This window comes from Mobula hypostoma, chromosome 1 (assembly GCF_963921235.1).
Source record: "Mobula hypostoma chromosome 1, sMobHyp1.1, whole genome shotgun sequence".
Taxonomy (NCBI): Eukaryota; Metazoa; Chordata; class Chondrichthyes; order Myliobatiformes; family Myliobatidae; genus Mobula; species Mobula hypostoma.
The window spans coordinates 182,566,851-182,592,084 of NC_086097.1; the positions used below are offsets into that span (position 1 = coordinate 182,566,851).

The 25,234-nt window shown below is 54.1% G+C and overlaps 2 protein-coding genes across 5 annotated transcripts in view; one reads left to right on the top strand and one right to left on the bottom strand.

Annotated features, from left to right (window-relative positions):
• The window catches only part of LOC134348022 (dynein regulatory complex protein 11-like), a 146,162-nt gene extending 124,602 nt beyond the window's left edge, over positions 1 to 21,560 (bottom strand). The window contains exon 1 of the mRNA XM_063050814.1: positions 21,313 to 21,560. Coding sequence (XP_062906884.1) covers positions 21,313 to 21,560 — 248 coding nt within the window. The remainder of the gene's footprint in view (positions 1 to 21,312) is intronic.
• Positions 21,561 to 22,669: 1,109 nt separating this feature from the next.
• Positions 22,670 to 25,234, top strand: part of LOC134353203 (potassium voltage-gated channel subfamily H member 2-like) — a 63,003-nt gene continuing 60,438 nt past the window's right edge. For 2 of the 4 annotated variants that reach the window (XM_063061223.1, XM_063061246.1), the window contains exons 1-2: positions 22,712 to 22,851; positions 23,801 to 24,085. In XM_063061223.1, the coding sequence (XP_062917293.1) occupies positions 24,010 to 24,085 (76 nt within the window). In that variant the 5' untranslated portion in view covers positions 22,712 to 22,851; positions 23,801 to 24,009. Of the gene's footprint in view, positions 22,852 to 23,800; positions 24,086 to 25,234 lie in introns of all 4 variants that reach the window. The other 2 variants (XM_063061237.1, XM_063061230.1) reach the window with 2 other exon arrangements.

The following is a 25,234-nucleotide window of genomic DNA, read 5'->3' on the forward strand; positions in this document are numbered from 1 at the left end:
CCCTACACATCTGTACCTCAGGCATCTGTCGCCCCAAAACATCTGTACCTAAGGGGTCAGTCTCCCCAAAACATCTGTACCCCAGGGGTCAGTCTCCCCTACACATCTGTACCCCAGGGGTCAGTCTTCCCTACACATCTGTAGCTCAGACATAAGTCTCCCCAAAACATCTGTACCCCAGGGGTCAGTCTCCCCCACACATCTGTACCCCAGGGGGTCACTCTCCCCAAAATATCTGTACCCCAGGAGTCAGTCTTGCCTACACATCTGTACCTTAGACATCAGTCTCCCCAAAACATCTGTACCCCATGCATCAGTCTCCCCAAAACATCTGTACCACAGGGGTCAGTCTCCCCCACACATCTGTCCCCCAGCTGTCAATCTCCCCAAAACATCTGAACCCCAGGTGTCATTCTCCCTAAAACATCTGTACCCCAGGGGCCAGTCTCTCCAATACATCTGTACCCCAGGGGTCAGTATCCCCCACACATCTGTACCCCAGGGCGCCAGTCTCCCCAAAACATCTGTACCCCACGGGTCAGTCTTTCCCACACATCTGTATCTCAGACATCAGTCTCCGCAAAATATCTGTACCCCAGAAGTCAGTCTCCCCTACACATCTGTACCTCAGGCATCAGTCTCCCGAAAACATGTGTACCCCAGGGGTCAGTCTTTCCCATACATTTGTACCCAAGGGGTCAGTCTCCCCCACACATCTGTACCCCAGGGGGTCAGTCTTGCTAAAATATCTGTACCCTAGGGATCACTCTCTCCCACACATCTGTACCACAGGGGGCAAGTCTCCCCAAAACATTTGTACCCCAGTGGTCAGTCTCCCCAAAACATCTGTACCATAGGGGTCAGTTTCCCCCACACATCTGTACCCCAGGGATCAGTCTCCCTAAAACATCTGTACTATAGGGGTCAGTTTACCCCACATATCTGTACCCCAGGGATCAGTCTCCCCAAAACATCTGTAACCCAGGCATCAGTCTCCTCCACACATCTGTCCCCCAGCGGTCAATCTCCCCAAAACATCTGAACCCCAGGTGTCATTCTCCCTAAAACATCTGTACCCCAGGGGTCAGTCTCCCCTACACATCTGTACCTCAGGCATCAGTCTCCGGAAAACATCTGTACCCCAGGGGTCAGTCTGTCCCATACATTTGTACCCCATGGTTCAGTCTCCTCCACACAACTGTACCCCAGGTGTCCGTCTCCCCCCTACATCTGTACCCCAGGGATCAGTCTCCCCAAAACATCTGTACCCCAGCAGTCAGTCTCCCCAAAACATTTGTACCCCAGCGTCAGTCTCCCCAAAACATCTGTACCCCAGGGGTCAGTCTCTCCCACACATCTGTACCATAGGGGCCAGTCTCCCCAAAACATCTGTACCACAGGCATCAGTCTCCTCCACACATCTGTACCACAGGTGTCAGTCTCCCCCCTACATCTGTACCCCAGGGATCAGTCTCCCCAAAACATCTGTACCCCAGGGATCAGTCTCCCCAAAACATCTGTACCATAGGGGATCATTTCCCCCCACACATCTGTACCCCAGGGATCAGTCTCCCCAAAACATCTGTACCACAGGCATCAGTCTCCCCAAAACATCTGTACCCCAGGGGTCAGTCTCCCCAAAACATCTGTACCACAGGCATCAGTCTCCCCCACACATCTGTCCCCCAGCGGTCAGTCTCTCCAAAATATCTGTACCCCAGAGGTCATTCTCCCCAAAACATCTGTACCCCAGGGGTCAGTCTCTCCCATACATCTGTACCCCAGGGATCAGTCTCCCCAAAACATCTGTACTACAAGCATCAGTCTCCCGAAAACATCTGTACCCCAGGGATCAGTCTCCCCCACACATCTGTACCCCAGGGTTCAGTCTCCTCCACACAACTGTACCCCAGGTGTCCGTCTTCCCCCTACATCTGTACCCCAGTGATCAGTCTCCCCAAAACATCTGTACCCCAGGGGTCAGTCACGCCTACACATCTGTACCCCAGAGGTCAGTCTCCCCAAAACATCTGTACCCCAGGGGTCAGTCTCCCCTACACATCTGTACCTCAGGCATCAGTCTCCCCAAAACATCTGTACCCCAGGGGTCAGTCTCTCCCACACATCTGTACCCTAGTGGGTCAGTCTCCCCAAAACATCTGTACCCCAGGGGTCAATCTTCTCCACACATCTGTACCACAGGCATCAGTCTCCCCAAAACATCTGTACCCCAGGGTTCAGTCTCCCCAAAACATCTGTACCATAGGGGTCAGTCTCTCCCACACATCTGTACCCCAGGGGTCAGTCTCCCCAAAACATCTGTACCCCAGGGGTCAGTCTCCCCAAAACATCTGTACCCCAGGGGTCAGTCTCCCCTACACATCTGTACCTCAGGCATCAGTCTCCCCAGAACATCTGTACCCCAGGGGTCAGTCTCCCCTACACATCTGTACCTCAGGCATCAGTCTCCCGAAAACATCTGTACCCCAGGGGTCAGTGTCCCCCACACATCTGTACCCCAGTGATCAGTCTCCCCAAAACATCTGTACCCCAGGGGTCAATCTTCTCCACACATCTGTACCTCAAGCATCAGTCTCCCCAAAACATCTGTACCTCAGGCATCAGTCTCCCCAAAACATCTGTACCCAAGGGGTCAGTCTCCCCAAAACATCTGTACCCCAGGGGTCAGTCTCCCCTACACATCTGTACCTCAGGCATCAGTCACTACAAACATCTGTACCCCAGGGGTCAGTGTCCCCCACACATCTGTACCCCAGTGAGTCAGTCTCCCCTCTACATCTGTACCCCAGGGATCAGTCTTCTCCACACATCTGTACCACAGGCATCAGTCTCCCCAAAACATCTGTACCCCAGGGGTCAGTCTCCCCAAAACATCTGTACCATAGGGGTCAGTTTCCCCCACACATCTGTACCCCAGTGGTCAGTCTCCCCTGTACATTTGTACACCAGGGGTCAGTCTCCCCAAAACATCTGTACCCCAGGGGTCAGTCTCCCCTACACATCTGTACCTCAGGCATCTGTCGCCCCAAAACATCTGTACCCACGGGGTCAGTCTCCCCAAAACATCTGTACCCCAGGGGTCAGTCTCCCCTACACATCTGTACCTCAGGCATCAGTCTCCCGAAAACATCTGTACCCCAGGGGTCAGTCTCCCCCACACATCTGTACCCCAGGGGTCAGTCTCCCCCACACATCTGTACCCCAGGGGTCAGTCTCCCCAAAACATCTGTACCACAGGCATCAGTCTCCCCCACACATCTGTCCCCGAGCGGTCAGTCTCCCCAAAACATCTGTACTACAGGCATCAATCTCCCCAAAACATCTGTACCCCAGGGGTCAGTCTCCCCAAAACATCTGTACCCCAGGGGTCAGTCTCCCCAAAACATCTGTACCCCAGGGGTCAGTCTCCCCTACACATCTGTACCTCAGGCATCAGTCTCCCCAAAACATCTGTACCCCAGGGGTCAGTCTCCCCCACACATCTGTACCCCAGTGGGTCAGTCTCCCCCCTACATCTGTACCCCAGGGGTCAATCTTCTCCACACATCTGTACCTCAGGCATCAGTCTCCCCAAAACATCTGTACCCAAGGGGTCAGCCTCCCCAAAGCATCTGTACCACAGGCATCAGTATCCTCCACTTATCTGTCCCCCAGCAGTCAGTTTCCCCAAAACATCTGTACCTCAGGCATCAGTCTCCCCAAAACATCTGTACCCAAGGGGTCAGGCTCCCCAAAACATCTGTACCCCAGGGGTCAGTCTCCCCTACACATCTGTACCTCAGGCATCAGTCTCCACAAAACATCTGTACCCCAGGGGTCAGTGTCTCGCACACATCTGTACCCTAGTGGGTCAGTCTCCCCCCTACATCTGTACCCCAGGGGTCAATCTTCTCCACACATCTGTACCACAGGCATCAGTCTCCCCAAAACATCTGTACCCCAGGGGTCAGTCTCCCCAAAACATCTGTACCATAGGGGTCAGTTTCCCCCACACATCTGTACCCCAGGGGTCAGTCTCCCCAAAACATCTGTACACCAGGGGTCAGTCTCCCCAAAATATCTGTACCCCAGGGGTCAGTCTTCCCTACACATCTGTACCTCAGACATCAGTCTCCCCAAAACATCTGTACCCCAGGGGTCAGTCTCCCCAAAACATCTGTACCCCAGGGGTCAGTCTCCCCAAAACATCTGTACCCCAGGGGTCAGTCTTCCCTACACATCTGTACCTCAGACATCAGTCTCCCCAAAACATCTGTACCCCAGGAGTCAGTCTCGCCCACACATCTGTACCCCAGGGGGTCAGTCTCCCCAAAATATCTGTACCCCAGGGGTCAGTCTTCCCTACACATCTGTAGCTCAGACATCAGTCTCCCCAAAACATCTGTACTACAGGCATCAATCTCCCCAAAACATCTGTACCACAGGGGTCAGTCTCGCCCACACATCTGTACCCCAGTGGGTCAGTCTCCCCAAAACATCTGTACCCCAGGGGTCAGTCTCCCCAAAACATCTGTACCACAGGGGCCAGTCTCCCCAAAACATCTGTACCCCAGGGGTCAGTCTCCCCCACACAACTGTACCCCAGGGCGCCAGTCTCCCCAAAATAACTGTACCCCAGGGGTCAGTCTTCCCTACACATCTGTACCTCAGACATCAGTCTCCCCAAAACATCTGTACCCCAGGGGTCAGTCTCCCCCACACATCTGTACCCCAGGCATCAGTCTCCCCAAAACATCTGTACCCCAGGGGTCAGTCTCTCCCATACATCTGTACCCCAGGGGTCAGTCTCCCCCACACATCTGTACCCCAGGGGGTCAGCCTCCCCAAAATATCTGTACCCTAGGGATCAGTCTCTCCCACACATCTGTACCCCAGGGGTCAGTCTCCCCAAAACATCTGTACCCCAGGGGTCAGTCTCCCCAAAACATCTGTACCATAGGGGTCAGTTTCCCCCACACATCTGTACCCCAGGGATCAGTCTCCCCAAAACATCTGTACCATAGGGGTCAGTTTCCCCCACACATCTGTACCCCAGGGATCAGTCTCCCCAAAACATCTGTACCACAGGCATCAGTCTCCTCCACACATCTGTACCCCGAACGGTCAGTCTCCCCAAAACATCTGTACCCCAGTGGTCAGTCTCCCCAAAACATCTGTACCCCAGGGGTCAGTCTTCCCTACACATCTGTAGCTCAGACATCAGTCTCCCCAAAACATCTGTACCCCAGGGGTCAGTCTCCCCCATACATCTGTACCCCATGGTTCAGTCTCCTCCACACAACTGTACCCCAGGTGTCCGTCTCCCCCCTACATCTGTACCCCAGGGATCAGTCTCCCCAAAACATCTGTACCCCAGCAGTCAGTCTCCCCAAAACATCTGTACCCCAGCGTCAGTCTCCCCAAAACATCTGTACCCCAGGGGTCAGTCTCTCCCACACATCTGTACCATAGGGGCCAGTCTCCCCAAAACATCTGTACCACAGGCATCAGTCTCCTCCACACATCTGTACCACAGGGGTCAGTCTCCCCCATACATCTGTACCCCAGGGGTCAGTCTCCCCAAAACATCTGTACCCCAGGGATCAGTCTCCCCAAAACATCTGTACCATAGGGGTCAGTTTCCCCCACACATCTGTACCCCAGGGATCAGTCTCCCCAAAACATCTGTACCACAGGCATCAGTCTCCCCAAAACATCTGTACCCCAGGGGTCAGTCTCCCCAAAACATCTGTACCTCAGACATCAGTCTCCCCCAAACATCTGTACCCCAGGGGTCAGTCTCCCCAAAATATCTGTACCCCAGGGGTCAGTCTCCCCAAAACATCTGTACCCCAGGGGTCAGTCTCTCCCATATATCTGTACCCCAGGGGTCAGTCTCCCCAAAACATCTGTACCTCAGGCATCAGTCTCCCGAAAACATCTGTACCCCAGGGGTCAGTCTGTCCCATACATCTGTACCCCATGGTTCAGTCTCCTCCACACATCTGTACCCCAGGTGTCCGTCTTCCCCCTACATCTGTACCCCAGGGATCAGTCTCCCCAAAACATCTGTACCCCAGCAGTCAGTCTCCCCAAAACATCTGTACCCCAGCGTCAGTCTCCCCAAAACATCTGTACCCCAGGGGTCAGTCTCCCCTACACATCTGTACCTCAGGCATCAGTCTCCACAAAACATCTGTACCCCAGGGGTCAGTGTCTCGCACACATCTGTACCCTAGTGGGTCAGTCTCCCCCCTACATCTGTACCCCAGGGGTCAATCTTCTCCACACATCTGTACCACAGGCATCAGTCTCCCCAAAACATCTGTACCCCAGGGTTCAGTCTCCCCAAAACATCTGTACCATGGGGGTCAGTTTCTCCCACACATCTGTACCCCAGTGGTCAGTCTCTCCTGCACATTTGTACACCAGGGGTCAGTCTCCCCAAAATATCTGTACACCAGCGGTCAGTCTCCCCTACACATCTGTACCTCAGGCATCTGTCGCCCCAAAACATCTGTACCTAAGGGGTCAGTCTCCCCAAAACATCTGTACCCCAGGGGTCAGTCTCCCCAAAACATCTGTACCCCAGGGGTCAGTCTTCCCTACACATCTGTAGCTCAGACATCAGTCTCCCCAAAACATCTGTACCCCAGGTGTCAGTCTCCCCCACACAACTGTACCCCAGGGCGCCAGTCTCCCCAAAACATCTGTACCCCAGGGGTCAGTCTTGCCTACACATCTGTACCTTAGACATCAGTCTCCCCAAAACATCTGTACCCCAGGCATCAGTCTCCCCCACACATCTGTACCCCAGGGGTCAGTTTCCCCCACACATCCGTACCCCAGCGGTCAGTCTCCCCAAAACATCTGTACCGCAGGAGTCAGTCTCTCCAAAACATCTGTACCCCAGGGGTCAGTCTCTCCAATACATCTGTACCCCAGGGGTCAGTCTCCCCCACACATCTGTACCCCAGGGCGCCAGTCTCCCCAAAACATCTGTACCCCAGGGGTCAGTCTCCCCCACACATCTGTACCCCAGACATCAGTCTCCCCAAAACATCTGTACCCCAGGGGTCAGTCTTCCCTACACATCTGTACCTCAGGCATCAGTCTCCCCAAAACATCTGTACCCCAGGGGTCAGTCTCCCGAACACATCTGTACCCCAGGGATCAGTCTCCCCAAAACATCTGTACCCCAGGGGGTCAGTCTCCCCAAAATATCTGTACCTAAGGGGTCAGTCTCTCCCACACATCTGTACCACAGGGGGCCAGTCTCCCCAAAACATCTGTACCCCAGGGGTCAGTCTCCCCAAAACATCTGTACCATAGGGGTCAGTTTCCCCCACACATCTGTACCCCAGGGATCAGTCTCCCCAAAACATCTGTACTATAGGGGTCAGTTTCCCCCACACATCTGTACCCCAGGGATCAGTCTCCCCAAAACATCTGTACCACAGGCATCAGTCTCCCCCACACATCTGTCCCCGAGCGGTCAGTCTCCCCAAAACATCTGTACCCCAGTGGTCAGTCTCCCCAGAACATCTGTACCCCAGGGGTCAGTCTCCCCTACACATCTGTACCTCAGGCATCAGTCTCCCGAAAACATCTGTACCCAAGGGGTCAATCTCTCCCATACATCTGTACCCCAGGGATCAGTCTCCCCCACAGATCTGTACCATAGGGGTCAGTTTCACCCACACATCTGTACCCCAGGGATCAGTCTCCCCAAAACATCTGTACCCCAGCGGTCAGTCTCCCCAAAACATCTGTACCCCAGGGGTCAGTCTCTCCCACACATCTGTACCATAGGGGCCAGTCTCCCCAAAACATCTGTACCACAGGCATCAGTCTCCTCCACACATCTGTACCCCAGGTGTCAGTCTCCCCCCTACATCTGTACCCCAGGGATCAGTCTCCCCAAAACATCTGTACCCCAGGGGTCAGTCTCCCCAAAACATCTGTACCATAGGGGTCAGTTCTCCCCAAAACATCTGTACCCCAGGGGTCAGTCTCCCCAAAACATCTGTACCACAGGCATCGGTCTCCCCCCACATCTGTCCCCCAGGGGTCAGTCTCTCCAAAACATCTGTACCCCAGAGGTCAGTCTCCCCAAAACATCTGTACCCCAGGGGTCAGTCTCTCCTACACATCTGTACGCCAGGGGTCAGTCTCCCCAAAACATCTGTACCTCAGGCATCAGTCTCCCCAAAACATCTGTACCCAAGGGGTCAATCTCTCCCATACATCTGTACCCCAGGGATCAGTATCCCCAAAACATCTGTACCATAGGGGTCAGTTTCCCCCACACATCTGTACCCCAGGGGTCAGTCTCCCCCACACATCTGTACCCCAGGAGTCAGTCTCCCCAAAACATCTGTACCCCAGGGGTCAGTCTCCCCTACACATCTGTAGCTCAGACATCAGTCTCCCCAAAACATCTGTATTCCAGTGGTCAGTCTCCCCAAAACATCTGTATCCCAGGGGTCAGTCTTGCCTACACATCTGTACCTCAGACATCAGTCTCCCCAAAACATCTGTACCCCAGGGGTCAGTCTCCCCAAAACATCTGTACCCCAGGGGTCAGTCTCCCCCACACATCTGTACCCCAGGGGTCAGTCTCCCCAAAATATCTGTACCCCAGGGGTCAGTCTCCCTAAAACATCTGTACCCCAGTGGTCAGTCTCTCCAATACATCTGTACCCCAGGGGGTCAGTCTCCCCCACAGATCTGTACCCCAGGGCGCCAGTCTCCCCAAAACATCTGTACCCCAGGAGTCAATCTTCCCTACACATCTGTACCTCAGACATCAGTCTCCACAAAACATCTGTACCCCAGGAGTCAGTCTCCCCTACACATCTGTACCTCAGGCATCAGTCTCCCGAAAACATCTGTACCCAAGGGGTCAATCTCTCCCATACATCTGTACCCCAGGGGTCAGTCTCCCCCACACATCTGTACCCCAGGGGGTCAGTCTTGCTAAAATATCTGTACCCTAGGGATCACTCTCTCCCACACATCTGTACCACAGGGGGCCAGTCTCCCCAAAACATCTGTACCCCAGGGGTCAGTCTCCCCAAAACATCTGTACCATAGGGGTCAGTTTCCCCCACACATCTGTACCCCAGGGATCAGTCTCCCCAAAACATCTGTACTATAGGGGTCAGTTTACCCCACATATCTGTACCCCAGGGATCAGTCTCCCCAAAACATCTGTAACCCAGGCATCAGTCTCCTCCACACATCTGTCCCCCAGCGGTCAATCTCCCCAAAACATCTGAACCCCAGGTGTCATTCTCCCTAAAACATCTGTACCCCAGGGGTCAGTCTCCCCTACACATCTGTACCTCAGGCATCAGTCTCCCGAAAACATCTGTACCCCAGGGGTCAGTCTGTCCCATACATTTGTACACCATGGTTCAGTCTCCTCCACACAACTATACCCCAGGTGTCCGTTTCCCCCCTACATCTGTACCCCAGGGATCAGTCTCCCCATAACATCTGTACCCCAGCAGTCAGTCTCCCCAAAACATCTGTACCCCAGGGGTCAGTCTCTCCCACACATCTGTACCATAGGGGCCAGTCTCCCCAAAACATCTGTACCACAGGCATCAGTCTCCTCCACACATCTGTACCCCAGGTGTCAGTCTCCCCCCTACATCTGTACCCCAGGGATCAGTCTCCCCAAAACATCTGTACCCCAGGGGTCAGTCTCCCCAAAACATCTGTACCATAGGGGTCATTTCCCCCCAAAACATCTGTACCCCTGGGGTCAGTCTCCCCAAAACATCTGTACCACAGGCATCGGTCTCCCCCCACATCTGTCCCCCAGCGGTCAGTCTCTCCAAAATATCTGTACCCCAGAGGTCATTCTCCCCAAAACATCTGTACCCCAGGGGTCAGTCTCTCCCATACATCTGTACCCCAGGGGTCAGTCTCCCCAAAACATCTGTACCTCAGGCATCAGTCTCCGCAAAACATCTGTACCCCAAGGGGTCAGTCTCTCCCATACATCTGTACCCCAGGGATCAGTCTCCCCAAAACATCTGTACCATAGGGGTCAGTTTCCCCCACACATCTGTACCCCAGGGGTCAGTCACTCCTACACATCTGTACCCCAGGGGTCAGTCTCCCCAAAACATCTGTACCCCAGGGGTCAGTCTCCCCTACACATCTGTACCTCAAGCATCAGTCTCCCCAAAACAACTGTACCCAAGGGGTCAGTCTCCCCAAAACATCTGTACCCAAGGGGTCAGTCTCCCCTACACATCTGTACCTCAGACATCAGTCTTCCGAATACATCTGTACCCCAGGGGTCAGTCTCCCCCACACATCTGTACTCCAGGGGTCAGTCTCTCCTACACATCTGTACCCCAGGGATCAGTCTCCCCAAAACATCTGTACCCAAGGGGTCAGTCTCCCCAACACATCTGTACCCCAGGGGTCAGTCTCCCCAAAACATCTGTACCCCAGGGGTCAGTCTCTCCCATACATCTGTACCCCAGGGGTCAGTCTCCCACACACATCTGTACCCCAGGGGGTCACTATCCCCAAAATATCTGTACCCCAGGCGTCAGTCTTGCCTACACATCTGTACCTCAGGCATCAGTCTCCCCCCCACATCTGTCCCCCAGCGGTCAGTCTCTCCAAAATATCTGTACCCCAGTAGTCAGTCTCCCTCTCCCATCTGTACCCCAGGGGGTCAGTCTCCCCAAAACAACTGTACCCCAGAGGTCAGTCTCTCCAAAACATCTGTACCCCAGGGGTCAGTCTCCCCTACACATCTGTACCTCAGGCATCAGTCACTACAAACATCTGTACCCCAGGGGTCAGTGTCCCCCACACATCTGTACCCCAGTGAGTCAGTATCCCCTCTACATCTGTACCCCAGGGGTCAATCTTCTCCACACATCTGTACCTCAAGCATCAGTCTCCCCAAAACATCTGTACCTCAGGCATCAGTCTCCCCAAAACATCTGTACCCAAGGGGTCAGTCTCCCCAAAACATCTGTACCCCAGGGGTCAGTCTCCCCTACACATCTGTACCTCAGGCATCAGTCACTACAAACATCTGTACCCCAGGGGTCAGTGTCCCCCACACATCTGTACCCCAGTGAGTCAGTCTCCCCTCTACATCTGTACCCCAGGGGTCAATCTTCTCCACACATCTGTACCAAAGGCATCAGTCTCCCCAAAACATCTGTACCATAGGGGTCAGTTTCCCCCACACATCTGTACCCCAGTGCTCAGTCTCTCCTGAACATTTGTACACCAGGGGTCAGTCTCCCCAAAATATCTGTACCCCGGGGTCAGTCTCCCCTACACATCTGTACCTCAGGCATCTGTCGCCCCAAACATCTGTACCCAAGGGTTCAGTCTCCCCAAAACATCTGTACCCCAGGGGTCAGTCTCCCCTACACATCTGTACCTCAGGCATCAATCTCCCGAAACCATCTGTACCCCAGGGGTCAGTCTCCCCCACACATCTGTACTCCAGGGGTCAGTCTCTCCTACACATCTGTACCCCAGGGGTCAGCCTCCCCAAAGCATTTGTACCACAGGCATCAGTATCCTCCACATATCTGTCCCCCAGCAGTCAGTCTCCCCAAACATCTGTACTTCAGGCATCAGTCTCCCCAAAACATCTGTACCCCAGGGATCAGTCTCCCCAAAACATCTGTACCCAAGGGGTCAGTCTCCCCAAAACATCTGTACCCCAGTGGTCAGTCTCCCCTACACATCTGTACCTCAGGCATCAGTCTCCACAAAACATCTGTACCCCAGGGGTCAGTCTCCCCCACACATCTGTACCCCAGGGGGTCAGTCTCCCCAAAATATCTGTACCCCAGGGGTCAGTCTTCCCTACACATCTGTAGCTCAGACATCAGTCTCCCCAAAACATCTGTACCACAGGCATCAGTCTCCCCAAAACATCTGTACCCCAGGGGTCAGTCTCCCCCACACATCTGTCCCCCAGCTGTCAATCTCCCCAAAACATCTGTACCCCAGGTGTCAGTCTCCCTAAAACATCTGTACCCCAGGGGCCAGTCTCTCCAATACATCTGTACCCCAGGGGGTCAGTCTCCCCCACAGATCTGTACCCCAGGGCGCCAGTCTCCCCAAAACATCTGTACCCCAGGGGTCAGTCTTTCCCACACATCTGTATCTCAGACATCAGTCTCCGCAAAATATCTGTACCCCAGGGGTCAGTCTCCCCTACACATCTGTACCTCAGGCATCAGTCTCCCCAAAACATCTGTACCCCAGGGGTCAGTCTCTCCCATACATCTGTACCCAAGGGGTCAGTCTCCCCCACACATCTGTACCCCAGGGGTCAGTCTCCCCAAAATATCTGTACCCTAGGGATCAGTCTCTCCCACACATCTGTACCACAGGGGGCCAGTCTCCCCAAAACATCTGTACCCCAGGGGTCAGTCTCCCCAAAACATCTGTACCATAGGGGTCAGTTTCCCCCACACATCTGTACCCCAGGGATCAGTCTCCCCAAAACATCTGTACCATAGGGGTCAGTTTCCCCCACACATCTGTACCCCAGGGATCAGTCTCCCCAAAACATCTGTACCACAGGCATCAGTCTCCTCCACACATCTGTACCCCAGCGGTCAGTCTCCCCAAAACATCTGTACTCCAGGGGTCAGTTTCCCCCACACATCTGTACCCCAGGGGTCAGTCTCCCCTACACATCTGTATCTCAGGCATCAGTCTCCCGAAAACATCTGTACCCCAGGGGTCAGTCTGTCCCATACATTTGTACCCCATGGTTCAGTCTCCTCCACACAACTGTACCCCAGGTGTCCGTCTCCCCCCTACATCTGTACCCCAGGGATCAGTCTCCCCAAAACAACTGTACCCCAGCAGTCAGTCTCCCCAAAACATCTGTACCCCAGGGGTCAGTCTCTCCCACACATCTGTACCATAGGGGCCAGTCTCCCCAAAACATCTGTACCACAGGCATCAGTCTCCTCCACACATCTGTACCCCAGGTGTCAGTCTCCCCCCTACATCTGTACCCCAGGGATCAGTCTCCCCAAAACATCTGTACCCCAGGGGTCAGTCTCCCCAAAACATCTGTACCATAGGGGTCAATTTCCCCCACACATCTGTACCCCAGGGATCAGTCTCCCCAAAACATCTGTACCACAGGCATCAGTCTCCCCAAAACATCTGTACCCCAGGGGTCAGTCTCCCCAAAACATCTGTACCCCAGGGGTCAGTCTCCCCAAAACATCTGTACCACAGGCATCGGTCTCCCCCCCACATCTGCCCCCAGCGGTCAGTCTCTCCAAAATATCTGTACCCCAGAGGTCATTCTCCCCAAAACATCTGTACCCGAGGGGTCAGTCTCTCCCATAGATCTGTACCCCAGTAGTCAGTCTCCCCAAAACATCTGTACCCCAGAGGTCAGTCTCCCCTACACATCTGTACCTCAGGCATCAGTCTCCCCCCCACATCTGTCCCCCAGCGGTCAGTCTCTCCAAAATATCTGTACCCCAGTAGTCAGTCTCCCTCTCCCATCTGTACCCCAGGGGGTCAGTCTCCCCAAAACAACTGTACCCCAGAGGTCAGTCTCTCCAAAACATCTGTACCCCAGAGGTCAGTCTCCCCTACACATCTGTACCTCAGGCATCAGTCTCCGCAAAACATCTGTACCCCAAGTGGTCAGTCTCTCCCATACATCTGTACCCCAGGGGTCAGTCTCCCCAAAACATCTGTACCATAGGGGTCAGTTTCCCCCACACATCTGTACCTCAGGTGTCAGTCTCTCCTACACATCTGTACGCCAGGAGTCAGTCTCCCCAAAACATCTGTACCCCAGGGGTCAGTCTCCCCTACACATCTGTACCTCAAGCATCAGTCTCCCCAAAACAACTGTACCCAAGGGGTCAGTCTCCCCAAAACATCTGTACCCAAGGGGTCAGTCTCCCCTACACATCTGTACCTCAGGCATCAGTCTCCCGAAAACATCTGTACCCCAGGGGTCAGTCTCCCCCACACATCTGTACCCCAGGGGTCAGTCTCTCCACACATCTGTACCCCAGGGATCAGTCTCCCCAAAACATCTGTACCCAAGGGGTCAGTCTCCCCAAAACATCTGTACCCCAGGGGTCAGTCTCCCCAAAACATCTGTACCCCAGGGGTCAGTCTTCCCTACACATCTGTAGCTCAGACATCAGTCTCCCCAAAACATCTGTACCCCAGGGGTCAGTCTCTCCCATACATCTGTACCCCAGGGGTCAGTCTCCCCCACACATCTGTACCCCAGGGGGTCAGTCTCCCCAAAATATCTGTACCCCAGGGGTCAGTCTTCCCTACACATCTGTAGCTCAGACATCAGTCTCCCCAAAACATCTGTACCCCAGGGGTCAGTCTCCCTAAAACATCTGTACCCCAGGGGTCAGTCTGCCCTACACATCTGTACCTCAGGCATCAGTCTCCCCAAAACATCTGTACCCCAGGGGTCAGTCTCCCCCACACATCCGTACCCCAGCGGTCAGTCTCCCCAAAACATCTGTACCGCAGGAGTCAGTCTCTCCCACACATCTGTACCATAGGGGTCAGTTTCCCCCACACATCTGTACCCCAGGGATCAGTCTCCCCAAAACATCTGTACCACAGGCATCAGTCTCCCCCACACATCTGTCCCCGAACGGTCAGTCTTCCCAGAACATCTGTACCCCAGTGGTCAGTCTCCCCAAAACAGCTGTAACCCAGGGGTCAGTCTCTCCCACACATCTGTACCACAGGGGCCAGTCTCCCCAAAACATCTGTACCCCAGGGGTCAGTCTCCTCCACACATCTGTACCCCAGGGGTCAGTCTCCCCCCTACATCTGTACCCCAGGGATCAGTCTCCCCAAAACATCTGTACCCCAGGGGTCAGTCTCCCCAAAACATCTGTACCATAGGGGTCAGTTTCCCCCACACATCTGTACCCCTGGGATCAGTCTCCCCAAAACATCTGTACCACAGGCATCCGTCTCCCCAAAACATCTGTACCCTAGGGGTCAGTCTCCCGAAAACATCTGTACCACAGGCATCAGTCTCCCCCCCACATCTGTCCCCCAGCGTTCAGTCTCCCCAACACATCTGTACCCCAGGGGTCATTCTCCCCAATACATCTGTACCCCAAGGGTCAGTCTCCCTAAAACATCTGTACCCCAGAGGTCAGTCTCTCCCATACATCTGTACTCCAGGGGTCATTCTCCCCAAAACATCTCTACCCCAGAGGTCAGTCTCTCCTACACATCTGTACCTCAGGCATCAGTCTCCCCAAAACATCTGTACCCCAGCGGTCAGTCTCCCCCACACATCTGTCCCCCAGGGGTCAGTCATCCCGTACAACTCACCTGTGGGACATGACTGTGAATTTCTAAGGTCCCTCAGCTGCTGGTCAGTTACTGGTCCCTGCTGGTGAGATGCTGGTGTCTGCTGATCAGTTACTGGTCCCTGCTGGCGAGATGCTGGTGTCTGCTGGACAGTTAGTGCTGTCTGTTGGTCGGTTGCTGCTGTTCCAGTTCTCTCTGTTGATCTGAGGCGGAATTGAAATTTCTGTGTGACAGGCTGTATGTGGTCAGTCAGAGTGCCACTGCAAATCCAACCCAAACCCCTCTGGCTGCCTTCATCCACCCACCTGATACCCCATCCCTGGGTCTTTCTCTCGCACCCAGAGCCAACTCTGCCTCACTACCCACACCAGATCCATCTCCCTGTCATTCACAACCCCCTCCCCCATCCCCAATCTCCTCTCTTCATCCCTCCTCACCAAACCTTCCGGCCCGTATATGCACCCCACACCCTCGCCCCGGGTTCTGTTTACAGGTAACCCTGGAGACAGACAATGGGAAGTCCATGTCGGAAGCCCTGTCCACCACAAGCTCTGTGTGGTGTGCAACGCTCTGCGGATGCTGGAACCTGAACTGCAGGAGGAACTCAGCAGGTCGGGCAGCATCTGTGGAGGGAGATTCACAGCCAATATTTTGAGTCGAGAACCTAGATCTAAACTGAGAGATAGAAGGGAGATTCTCAGTAAAAAGAGTGGGGTAGTAGGCAGGTAGGGGAGTGGAGGTAGAGGAGGGGGAGAGGGTAAGTGAGGGACAAGGGAAAGGAGGGAGAGAGGAGGGATGAAGGAGGGGGAGGAGAAGAAAGAGGGAGGAGTAAGGAAGAAGGGGAGGGGAGGTAGGAGGGAGAGTGAGGAGAGAAGAGGGAGGGAGAGAAGGAAGGAGTGGAGGAGGGAAGAGGGTGTGGGAGGAGGGAAGAGGGACTGGAAGAAGGGTGGGTTGAGAAGGGAAAGGGAGGAGGGTGGAGTGGAGGAAGAAGTGGGTAGGGGAAGGGAGAGATGGGAGAAAGATGGAGGGAGTAGGGAGGAGGGAGGGAGAGGAGGGATGAGCTGGAGTGGAGGCTGGAGGAATGGAGGAGAGGAGTAGGGGAGGGAGGGAGAGAAGGGGTGAGCTGGAGGAGGGAAGAGCAGAGGTAACAACAGATGCCGGGGGGTGATGGAGCTGAAGATGCAGTCCCACTGAGTTCCTTCACAGCTTCACTTCTGCTGCTGCTCAGTGAATGCAAAGACTCTTGTGCCCGTGGGCAAAGATATCCTGGGCATCTGATGTAGGTCCACATCTGTACCATGGGGAAGATTCAGACAGGATTTAAGGCAGTGAGAGTTCAAGGCCAGTGTGTTCCTCTCAGGGTGAAGGGCAATGACATTAGATGCTGAGGGATGGATAAAGAGAAAAGGTAATGAGATGCTCCTCAAGGATGCGTGCTTAGCCCACTGCTCTACTCTCCCTGCACTCATGACCATGTGGCCAGGCACAGCTCAAATGCCATCTTTAAATATGCCAGTTATACCAGTGTTGTTGGCAGAATCTCAGACTGCTACAAGTAGTACAGGAGTAAAATAAATCGGCTGGTTGAGTGGTGTTGCAACAACAACAACCTGGCACACAATGTTAGCAAGACCAAGGGATTGACGTGGTCTTCAGGATGGGAGGTCAGGGGAGCACACACCAGGACCAAGGGATTGACGTGGTCTTCAGGATGGGAGGTCAGGGGAGCACACACCAGGACCAAGGGATTGACGTGGTCTTCAGGATGGGAGGTCGGGGGAGCACACACCAGGACCAAGGGATTGACGTGGTCTTCAGGATGGGAGGTCAGCAGAGCACACACCAGTCGTCATTGAGGAGTCAGTGGTGGAAAGAGTGAGCGGCTTAAATTCCTGGGTGTCAACATCTGAGGTGATGTAAGCTGAAGCAATCATGTAAGAAGCACATCGGAGGAGATTTGGCATGTCAACAAAGACGTGCAAATTTCTACAGATGTACAGTGGAGAGCATTTGGACTGGTTGTACCAGGGCCTGCGTGGAAGCTCCAATGACAGGATACTGCAGAGGGTTGTAGGCCTGGCCAACTCCACCACGGGAAAGGGCGGGTACGGGCAGAGTTGAGGTGACCCGAGAGCATATCAAAGCAGCAGGGCTGGGTCCGGGAACAAGGAATGACCCAAGGTCTGGATGATTTAAGCACTGCGTCAGATTGAAAAGGTCAGGGTGTGGGGGCTGGAGGCGAGGGACGGGCCAGCACAGCTCACTGCTCTGTGAGGTGTACTTTTCTCTGCACAGAACTGCGACTGCCAGGCTTCTGAATCGGCTGTGGACTTCAGTTCTGATTGCTATTTGTTTATTTTTATTGTTTGCACAATTCCCCACACACACACATTGGGTATTTGATAGTCTTCATTTGTTTTAATGGGTTCTATTGGGTTTCTTTGTTATGTGTCTGCCTGTAAGGAGACCAATCTCAAGGCTGTATAATGTAAACAGACTTTGACAATAAATGTACTTTGAACTTTGAACCCTCTCCACCATTGAGAGCATCTGCAAGGAGGTAGCATCAGTCATTATGGACCCTTGTCATCTGGGACATGCTCTCCTCACGTTTCTACAATTGGTGGTGGGGGGTGGGGGGGAGGTGAAAAAGCCTGAAGACCCACACTCAGCATTCCAGGAAGAGCTCCCTCCCCTCTGCAAATCAGATTTCTGAATGGTCTGTGATCACCACCTCACTATTTCCCTTTTTTGGCATGGCTTATTTTTGTAATTTCTAGCTGTTTTTATTTCTTTGCACTGTTCTAATGCTGCAGAATGACAAATTTCACTTCATATGTTAATGATAATAAACCTGATTCTGGTTCTCTCATTGACTGTGAGGGAGATGATCGGACTTTGAGGGGTGTTCTGCCAAACCGCTGGACCACTGGAGAACTGGAGCCACGTGCCCAGGTCAGGGGACACAGAGCTGCTCCGTCTGGTCCGCGGGACAGGGTGACCCTGAGGAGCGCGGAGCTGTGAGTAGCGGTAAGGGTGTGGTGGGGATCAGCATCTGCAGCTCTAATCCGCAGATTGTCTCTGAGTGATGACTGCCGTTCCAGGAAGGATCATGGATTAGGTGCTCAGTGACAAGCTGTAATCGACATCTGCCAGCTGTTCCAGGCACAGTCCGATCCCACAGCTGCTCAGCATGGAAAGCCCAAAGCATCCATGAGGACGGAGGCTTCCTGGGGCTCTCTGGGGGAAACGGATGACTCACTTCATAAATTTAGCAAATTTCACAACACATGCCGGAGATTACGAGGGGTGATTGACAAGATCGTGGCCTAAGGTACAAGGAGTCAATTTTAGAAAACCGAGCACATTTATTTTTCCTACATTTACACACTTAGTTCAGCGGTCGTGGAGCATACGGATCCCTTCTTTGTAGAAGTCGGCGTCTTGGGCCTCCAGAAGTGGTTCACCGCAGGGGTGATTGATAAGTTCGTGGCCTAAAGTAGAAGATGAGGAGAAACTTCAAACTTTCTGCATTTTCACTCGAAGAGTTGAACTACAGGTGCATCTAACGAGAGCGGTATAACTCACCTCCGTCAACCTCCCCTGCCGTGGTGATTCACATGCTGGGCTAGCTTTTTCCTATCTGCATTCCGGACTCAACCTCCCTTGGGGAGAAGTGAGGGGGTGGAGAGATGTTCCTCCTCAGGTCCCCTCTAAGCCTCTTCCCTCTCACCATGAGCCCATGCTGTCTGGTTATGTTGTAGAGTCAGGGAGTTCTCTCGCACAGAAACAAGCCCTCCGGCCCAACCCATCCATGCCAAACACGCTGCCTGGTCCCATTTGCCCAATTCCATCTAAACCTTTCTTGTCCATGTCCCTGTCCAGATGTTTTTACATATGATTATACTGTACTTGCCTCTACCACTTCCTCTGACAGCTGATTCCACTCACCCATGACCCTTTGTGTGAAAAACCTGCCCCTCAGATCCACATCCTAAATCTCTCCCCTCTCATCTTAATCCTGTACCTTTGAGTTTTATACTCCCATTTGCCTCATCTACTCCCCTCCCCCATGGTTTTCTAAGCCTCTAGAATGTCACCCCTCAGCCTTCTCTCCAGGGAAAACAGTCCCAGCCTAACCAGTTTCACCTTATAACTGAAGCACTCCAGTCATGCTGACATCGTTGTGAGACATTTCTGCATTCTTTCCAGAAAATGACATCCTTCCGATAGCTGGGTGACCAGAGCTGTACACAATCCTTTATGTGTGATCTCATCGTTAACTTGTACAGCTGTAATATAACGTCCCACCTCTTCTACTGATTGTCCTGACCAAGTGTACCATACACCATCTTCTCCAGCCCATGTCATCACTTTTAGGGACCATATACCTGTACCCCTTGGTCTCTCTGTTCTACAACAATCTCCATAGCCCTGCCATTCACTATGAAGGCCCTGAACTGGTCTTACGAGATGCTTCACTTCAAACTAAATTCCATCACCCATTCCTTTGTCTGCATTCCCAGTTGATTGAGATCCTGTTGTAGACATGGACGACCTTCTTCAACGTCCACTGCATCATCTGGACCCAAGTTACATTCTCGTCCAAATCACTAATATAAATGACAAACAACAGGGGACCCAGCACTGGTCACGCTGCTGGTTACTGGTGTCCAGTCCAAACAACAACCCTTGAATAACCCCCTGTCAACAAGCTAATTTTGTACCCAGCTGACTAGCCAACCCTGGATTCCATGTGATCTCACCTTCTAGACCAGCTGACCATGGGGGACCTTGTACCCCTGCCACCCTGCCCTCATCAAACCTTTCAGTCACTTCTTCACAGAACTGAACGTCTCAAGTACAGGAAGCCTCACAAGGAACCCTGAGCCTCATCATTCAGAGGCAGAAGCTCAGTCGGGTCCGGGCCAATCCTATACCTCACCCGGTCTCTACCCAATTCCTAGCCTTATTCTCTCCCCATCCAATCCCAAACTTCACCCTCTTTCCAGTCAATTACAAGCCAAGATGCAGCAATGGCCTAGCAACCCTATACCCACCAACTCATGAACAGGATTGTCTCTGGATACAGAGGCCATTCTGCCCCATGTTCTATAATAGGTACTAGGTGAGGGGTCATCTAGTCACATAAAGTGTCTGAGCAGGTGACAGGCTGCAAGCTCTACCCTTCTTTCTGAGGGGAGAATATTCTTTCTCTCTCTCTCCCCACCCCTCTTTCCATGTTTTCCCCTTTCTCTCTCTCTCTCCCCACCCCTCTTTCCACCCTTTCCCCTTGATCTCTCTCTCATCTCTGTATTGTCACCCCCTCTCTCTTCCCCATCTCTCTCTCCTCTCCCTCTCTCTGTCTGTCTTAAATCATTTTCTCTTTTGTTCCTTTTCCCTTTCTCATTTTTTCTTTCACCCCATTCTTATTCTTCCCCATTCTTTCTTTCCACCATCTGTAAGTCAGGAGTGTGAAGGATGTCCTTCCCAGAAGTGGTGATGTTACTTAAGTCTAGGCCGAGGGGAAGGAGTTTGAAGGGAATCTGAAGGCACGGAGAGTGGGCGATACCCGGAACCCACTGCCAGAGGAAGTCTCTGTGGTGTGACATACACATACACAGGCAGGGCACAGAAGGAGATGGTCCGAATACAGGCAAATGGGATTGGTGTGGAAGGGCAAAATGGTCAGCTTGGGCTTGTTGGGACAAGAGGCCTGACCTGTCATTATGAACACATTCTGGTCCACTGGTAAAGTCCATGTGCCAGTGACAACGAACCCACAGGATGGAGAACCTGCCCTCCCCGTGACCTCCTGAACCCCAGGGTTCACCTTGCTGGGTGCCTTGGTTTCTATGGCTCAGTGCCACTGAGTGTCATGTCCAGCAATAGGTGCAATGCCTGTGATTCCACACAGCCAGCTCCCATTCCCTGGCCACAGAAATCCTTCGGAGGGATTGATCTCACGCACCCATGGGATGTGTCCCAGAGGAAGGTGGGCACAGGTGAAGCTTGGGGTCAGCGGACAAGTTCTGAGAGTTTGTCGGGCAGGTCAATGAGGTGACCAGTCCCCTGGATGGGCACAGGTGAAGCTTGGGGTCAGCGGGCATGTTCTGAGAGTTTGTTGGGCAGGTCAATGAGGTGAACAGTCCCGTGGATGTCGGGACCGAGCAGGGCACTTTTGTTTGCAGCTCACTGCTGTGGCCGCTGACCATGGTCCACCATCTCTGCTGTGCTCAGAGTCAGCAGGAAGGGCTGCAGAAGAGATACAAGAGAACATTACCAACACTGGAAGGCTTGAGTTATGAGAGACTGTCCAGGCAAGGACTGATATTCCTGGAGCGAAGGAAGCAGAGAAGTGACTTTATAGAGATTTATAAAATCATGAGGCGTTGGATGTTCACAGTAGGGGAGTCCAAATCTAGAGGATACATGTTTAAGATACGAGGTGAGTGATTTAAATGGGATCTTAGAGACAAATTTTTCACACAGAGGGTTGCAGGCATGTGAAACGAGCTGCCAGAAAAAGTGGTCGAGCCAAGAACAACATTGGACAGATATCTGGACACTGATAGGAAAGGTTTATGGGGATATGTGCCTAACACTGGCAAATGGGACTAGCTCAGTAGGCATCTTGTTAGCATGGACCAGATGGGCTGAAGGGCCTCTTTCTGTGCTGTCGGACTCTGTAACTCTAAGAGTGCACCAGTCACATCTTGCCCCCTTTCTGCTGCCAGCAGGGACCACTCTCTCTTGAACTCTTTGGCCTGCTTGTCCCTCACTTCCTGTCCCAAGACACTTAACCACAGGAGTGTAACAAAGTCCTCACACCTCCTCCCTCACCACCCGGGAACCGAACAGCCTTCCACGGTGAGGCAGAGTCTGAGATTGCAGACTATCCTACTCCCGCCAAAGACCCCCACCCCACCCAACCCCCGAATTCATCCAGCAGTTTGATTGTTGCCTGAGGGGAGGAGGTGACTACAGTGGAGAGGGTACAAAGATTCACCAAGACGTGACTTGGCATAGAAACTTATAGCTGGAGAAAAACTGGAGGGGCCAAGGTGTGTTTACTCTGGAACAGAGGAGTTAGAGGGGTAAATTGAGCTGAGATGAGAGTCAAAATGGTCAGTAGAGGGGAGATATGCCCCCAGAGAGAGGTGGGACGGGAGAGACAGAGATCCCAATCACTGACCTCAGACCATCAGAGACATGGACCCCTGAAGCGAGGTTAGTCCGGACCGAATGGACTCTCCCCTCACCTCCGGGCACCGAGGGGTTAACCGCCCCGCCCCCGGACCTCCCGCTCGTCAGACCGAGCTAAGCCGCAGACTGCGGGAGCGCCTTGGACCCACGGCCTCTGCGCTGGGAGCGGAACTGGGACCCGGAGCCAGTGGGTGACAGGTGGAGCGCTGCGGGACGGAGGGAGCGGGGTCCTGGCTCAGGTGGGGTGGTACCCTCGGTCTCTCTCAGTGGATGAACGTTGTTCTCTGGTACTCCAGTCAGGTAAAGCCTGTGGTGAGGCAGTGAGATGGTTGGAAAGAGCCCACGGTCCGTAATTGGGGATCCAACAGGCAAAAGGGCAACGTGGGTATCCAATCCGGCACCCAGTGTCTCCGAAATCCCCTTCCGTCACCGATCATCGGCCAGTGTGTCTGTGCGACCGAACCACCCCCACGGAGGGTCAGTGTGTGTGGGACCTCCCCCCCCACCCGTGAGGATCCCGTGTCTGGGACATTTCCCCCCGGCGAGGGTTCCGTGTATGGGACCTTCACCCCCTCCCCCGTGAGGGTCCTGTGTATGAGACCACCTCCACCCCAGTGAGGATCCCGTGTGTGGGACATTTCCCTCCGGCGAGGGTTCCGTGTGTCGGACCACCCCCCCCCACCCCCGGTGAGTGTCCTGTGTATGAGACCTCCCCGCCCCCGTGAGGATCCCGTGTCTGGGACATTTCCCCCCGGCGAGGGTTCCGTGTATGGGACTTTCACCCCCACCCCCACCTCCGTGAGGGTCCTGTGTATGAGACCACCTCCCCCCCCCCGTGAGGATCCCGTGTCTGGGATATTTCCCTCCGGCGAGGGTTCCGTGTTTGGGACCACCCCCCCCACCCCCGGTGAGGGTCTTGTGTGTGGGACATTTCCCCCTGGTGAGGGTCCTGTGTATGAGACCTCCCCACCACCGCCCACGCCCCCGCCCCCGCGAGGATCCCGTGTCTGGGAAATTTCCCTCCGGCGAGGGTTCCGTGTTTGGGACCCCCCCCCTCCGGTGAGGGTTCTGTGTGTGGGACATTTCCCCCCGGCGAGGGTCCCGTGTGCGAGACGTTTTCCCCGGTGAGGCTCCGTGTGTAGTTCCTTTTCCCTACCCTACCCCACCCCCACTGTCTGGGTCTGGGTCAGTCGCTTGGCGTGTTTACCAGGGTATGAGTGAACTTATTATTTTCTCGCTGTGTTTGCAGACAGCGCAGAAGGGCTCTCTCTCCGTCTGGACCATGCAAGAACATCGGCCCCCATAACAGGTGGGGAGCCGAACATCTCAGAGCTTTCTGGGATCTGCCCGTGCCCGTGCCTTCTCGCTCCGGTTTGGGGAGTGAGCACACCCGAGACGGCCTGTGACAGTCTTTTTCCGCTGCTGTGCCCAGGCTGGCCGTGAAACCTCGCACAGACGATGCCAATCCGGAGAGGTCATGTTGCTCCTCAGAACACATTCCTGGACACCATTATCCGTCGACTGGAGTGTCGGAGTAAGTGTCCGCCAGACAGTGAGTGGTCAGGGGAAAAGGGAGAGGCAGGCGATGTGTGGGAGGGAGAGTTAACTGAACACCAGACAGGCAGGAGAGAAAGTTAACACTGGGCAAAGAAAGTTACGGGGAGAGGAGGAGGGAGAGAGAGATACTGGGAATGGGGGAGGGAGAGAGATACTGGGAATGGGGGAGGGAGAGAGATACTGGGAATGGGGGAGGGAGAGAGAGATACTGGGAATGGGGGAGGGACAGAGATACTGGGAATGGGGGAGGGACAGAGATACTGGGAATGGGGGAGGGACAGAGATACTGGGAATGGGGGAGGGAGAGAGAGATACTGGGAATGGGGGAGGGACAGAGATACTGGGAATGGGGAGGGAGGGGGAGAGAGATACTGGGAATGGGGGAGGGAGGGGGAGAGAGAGATACTGGGAATGGGGGAGGGAGGGAGAGAGATACTGCGAATGGGGGAGCAACAGAGATACTGCGAATGGGGGAGGGACAGAGATACTGCGAATGGGGGAGGGACAGAGATACTGGGAATGGGGAGGGAGAGAGAGAGAGAGATACTGGGAATGGGGAGGGAGAGAGATACTGGGAATGGGGGAGGGAGAGAGATAATGGGAATGGGGGAGGGAGGGAGAGGGATACTGGGAATGGGGGGAGGGAGACAGATACTGGGAATGGGGGAGGGAGAGAGATACTGGGAATGGGGGAGGGATCGAGAGATACTGGGAATGGGGGAGGGAGGGAGAGATACTGGGAATGGGGGAGGGAGAGAGATACTGGGTATGGGGGGAGGGAGAGGGATACTGGGAATGGGGGGAGGGAGAGAGATACTGGGAATGGGGGAGGGAGAGAGAGATACTGGGAATGGGGGAGGGAGAGAGATACTGGGAATGGGGAGGGAGAGAGATACTGGGAATGGGGGAGGGAGGGAGAGAGAGATACTGGGAATGGGGAGGGAGAGAGATACTGGGAATGGAGGGAGGGAGAGGGATACTGGGAATGGGGGAGGGAGAGAGATACTGGGAACGGGGAGGGAGGGAGAGATACTGGGAATGGGGGAGGGAGAGATACTGGTAATGGGGGAGGGAGAGAGAGATACTGGGTATGGGGGGAGGGAGAGGGATACTGGGAATGGGGAGG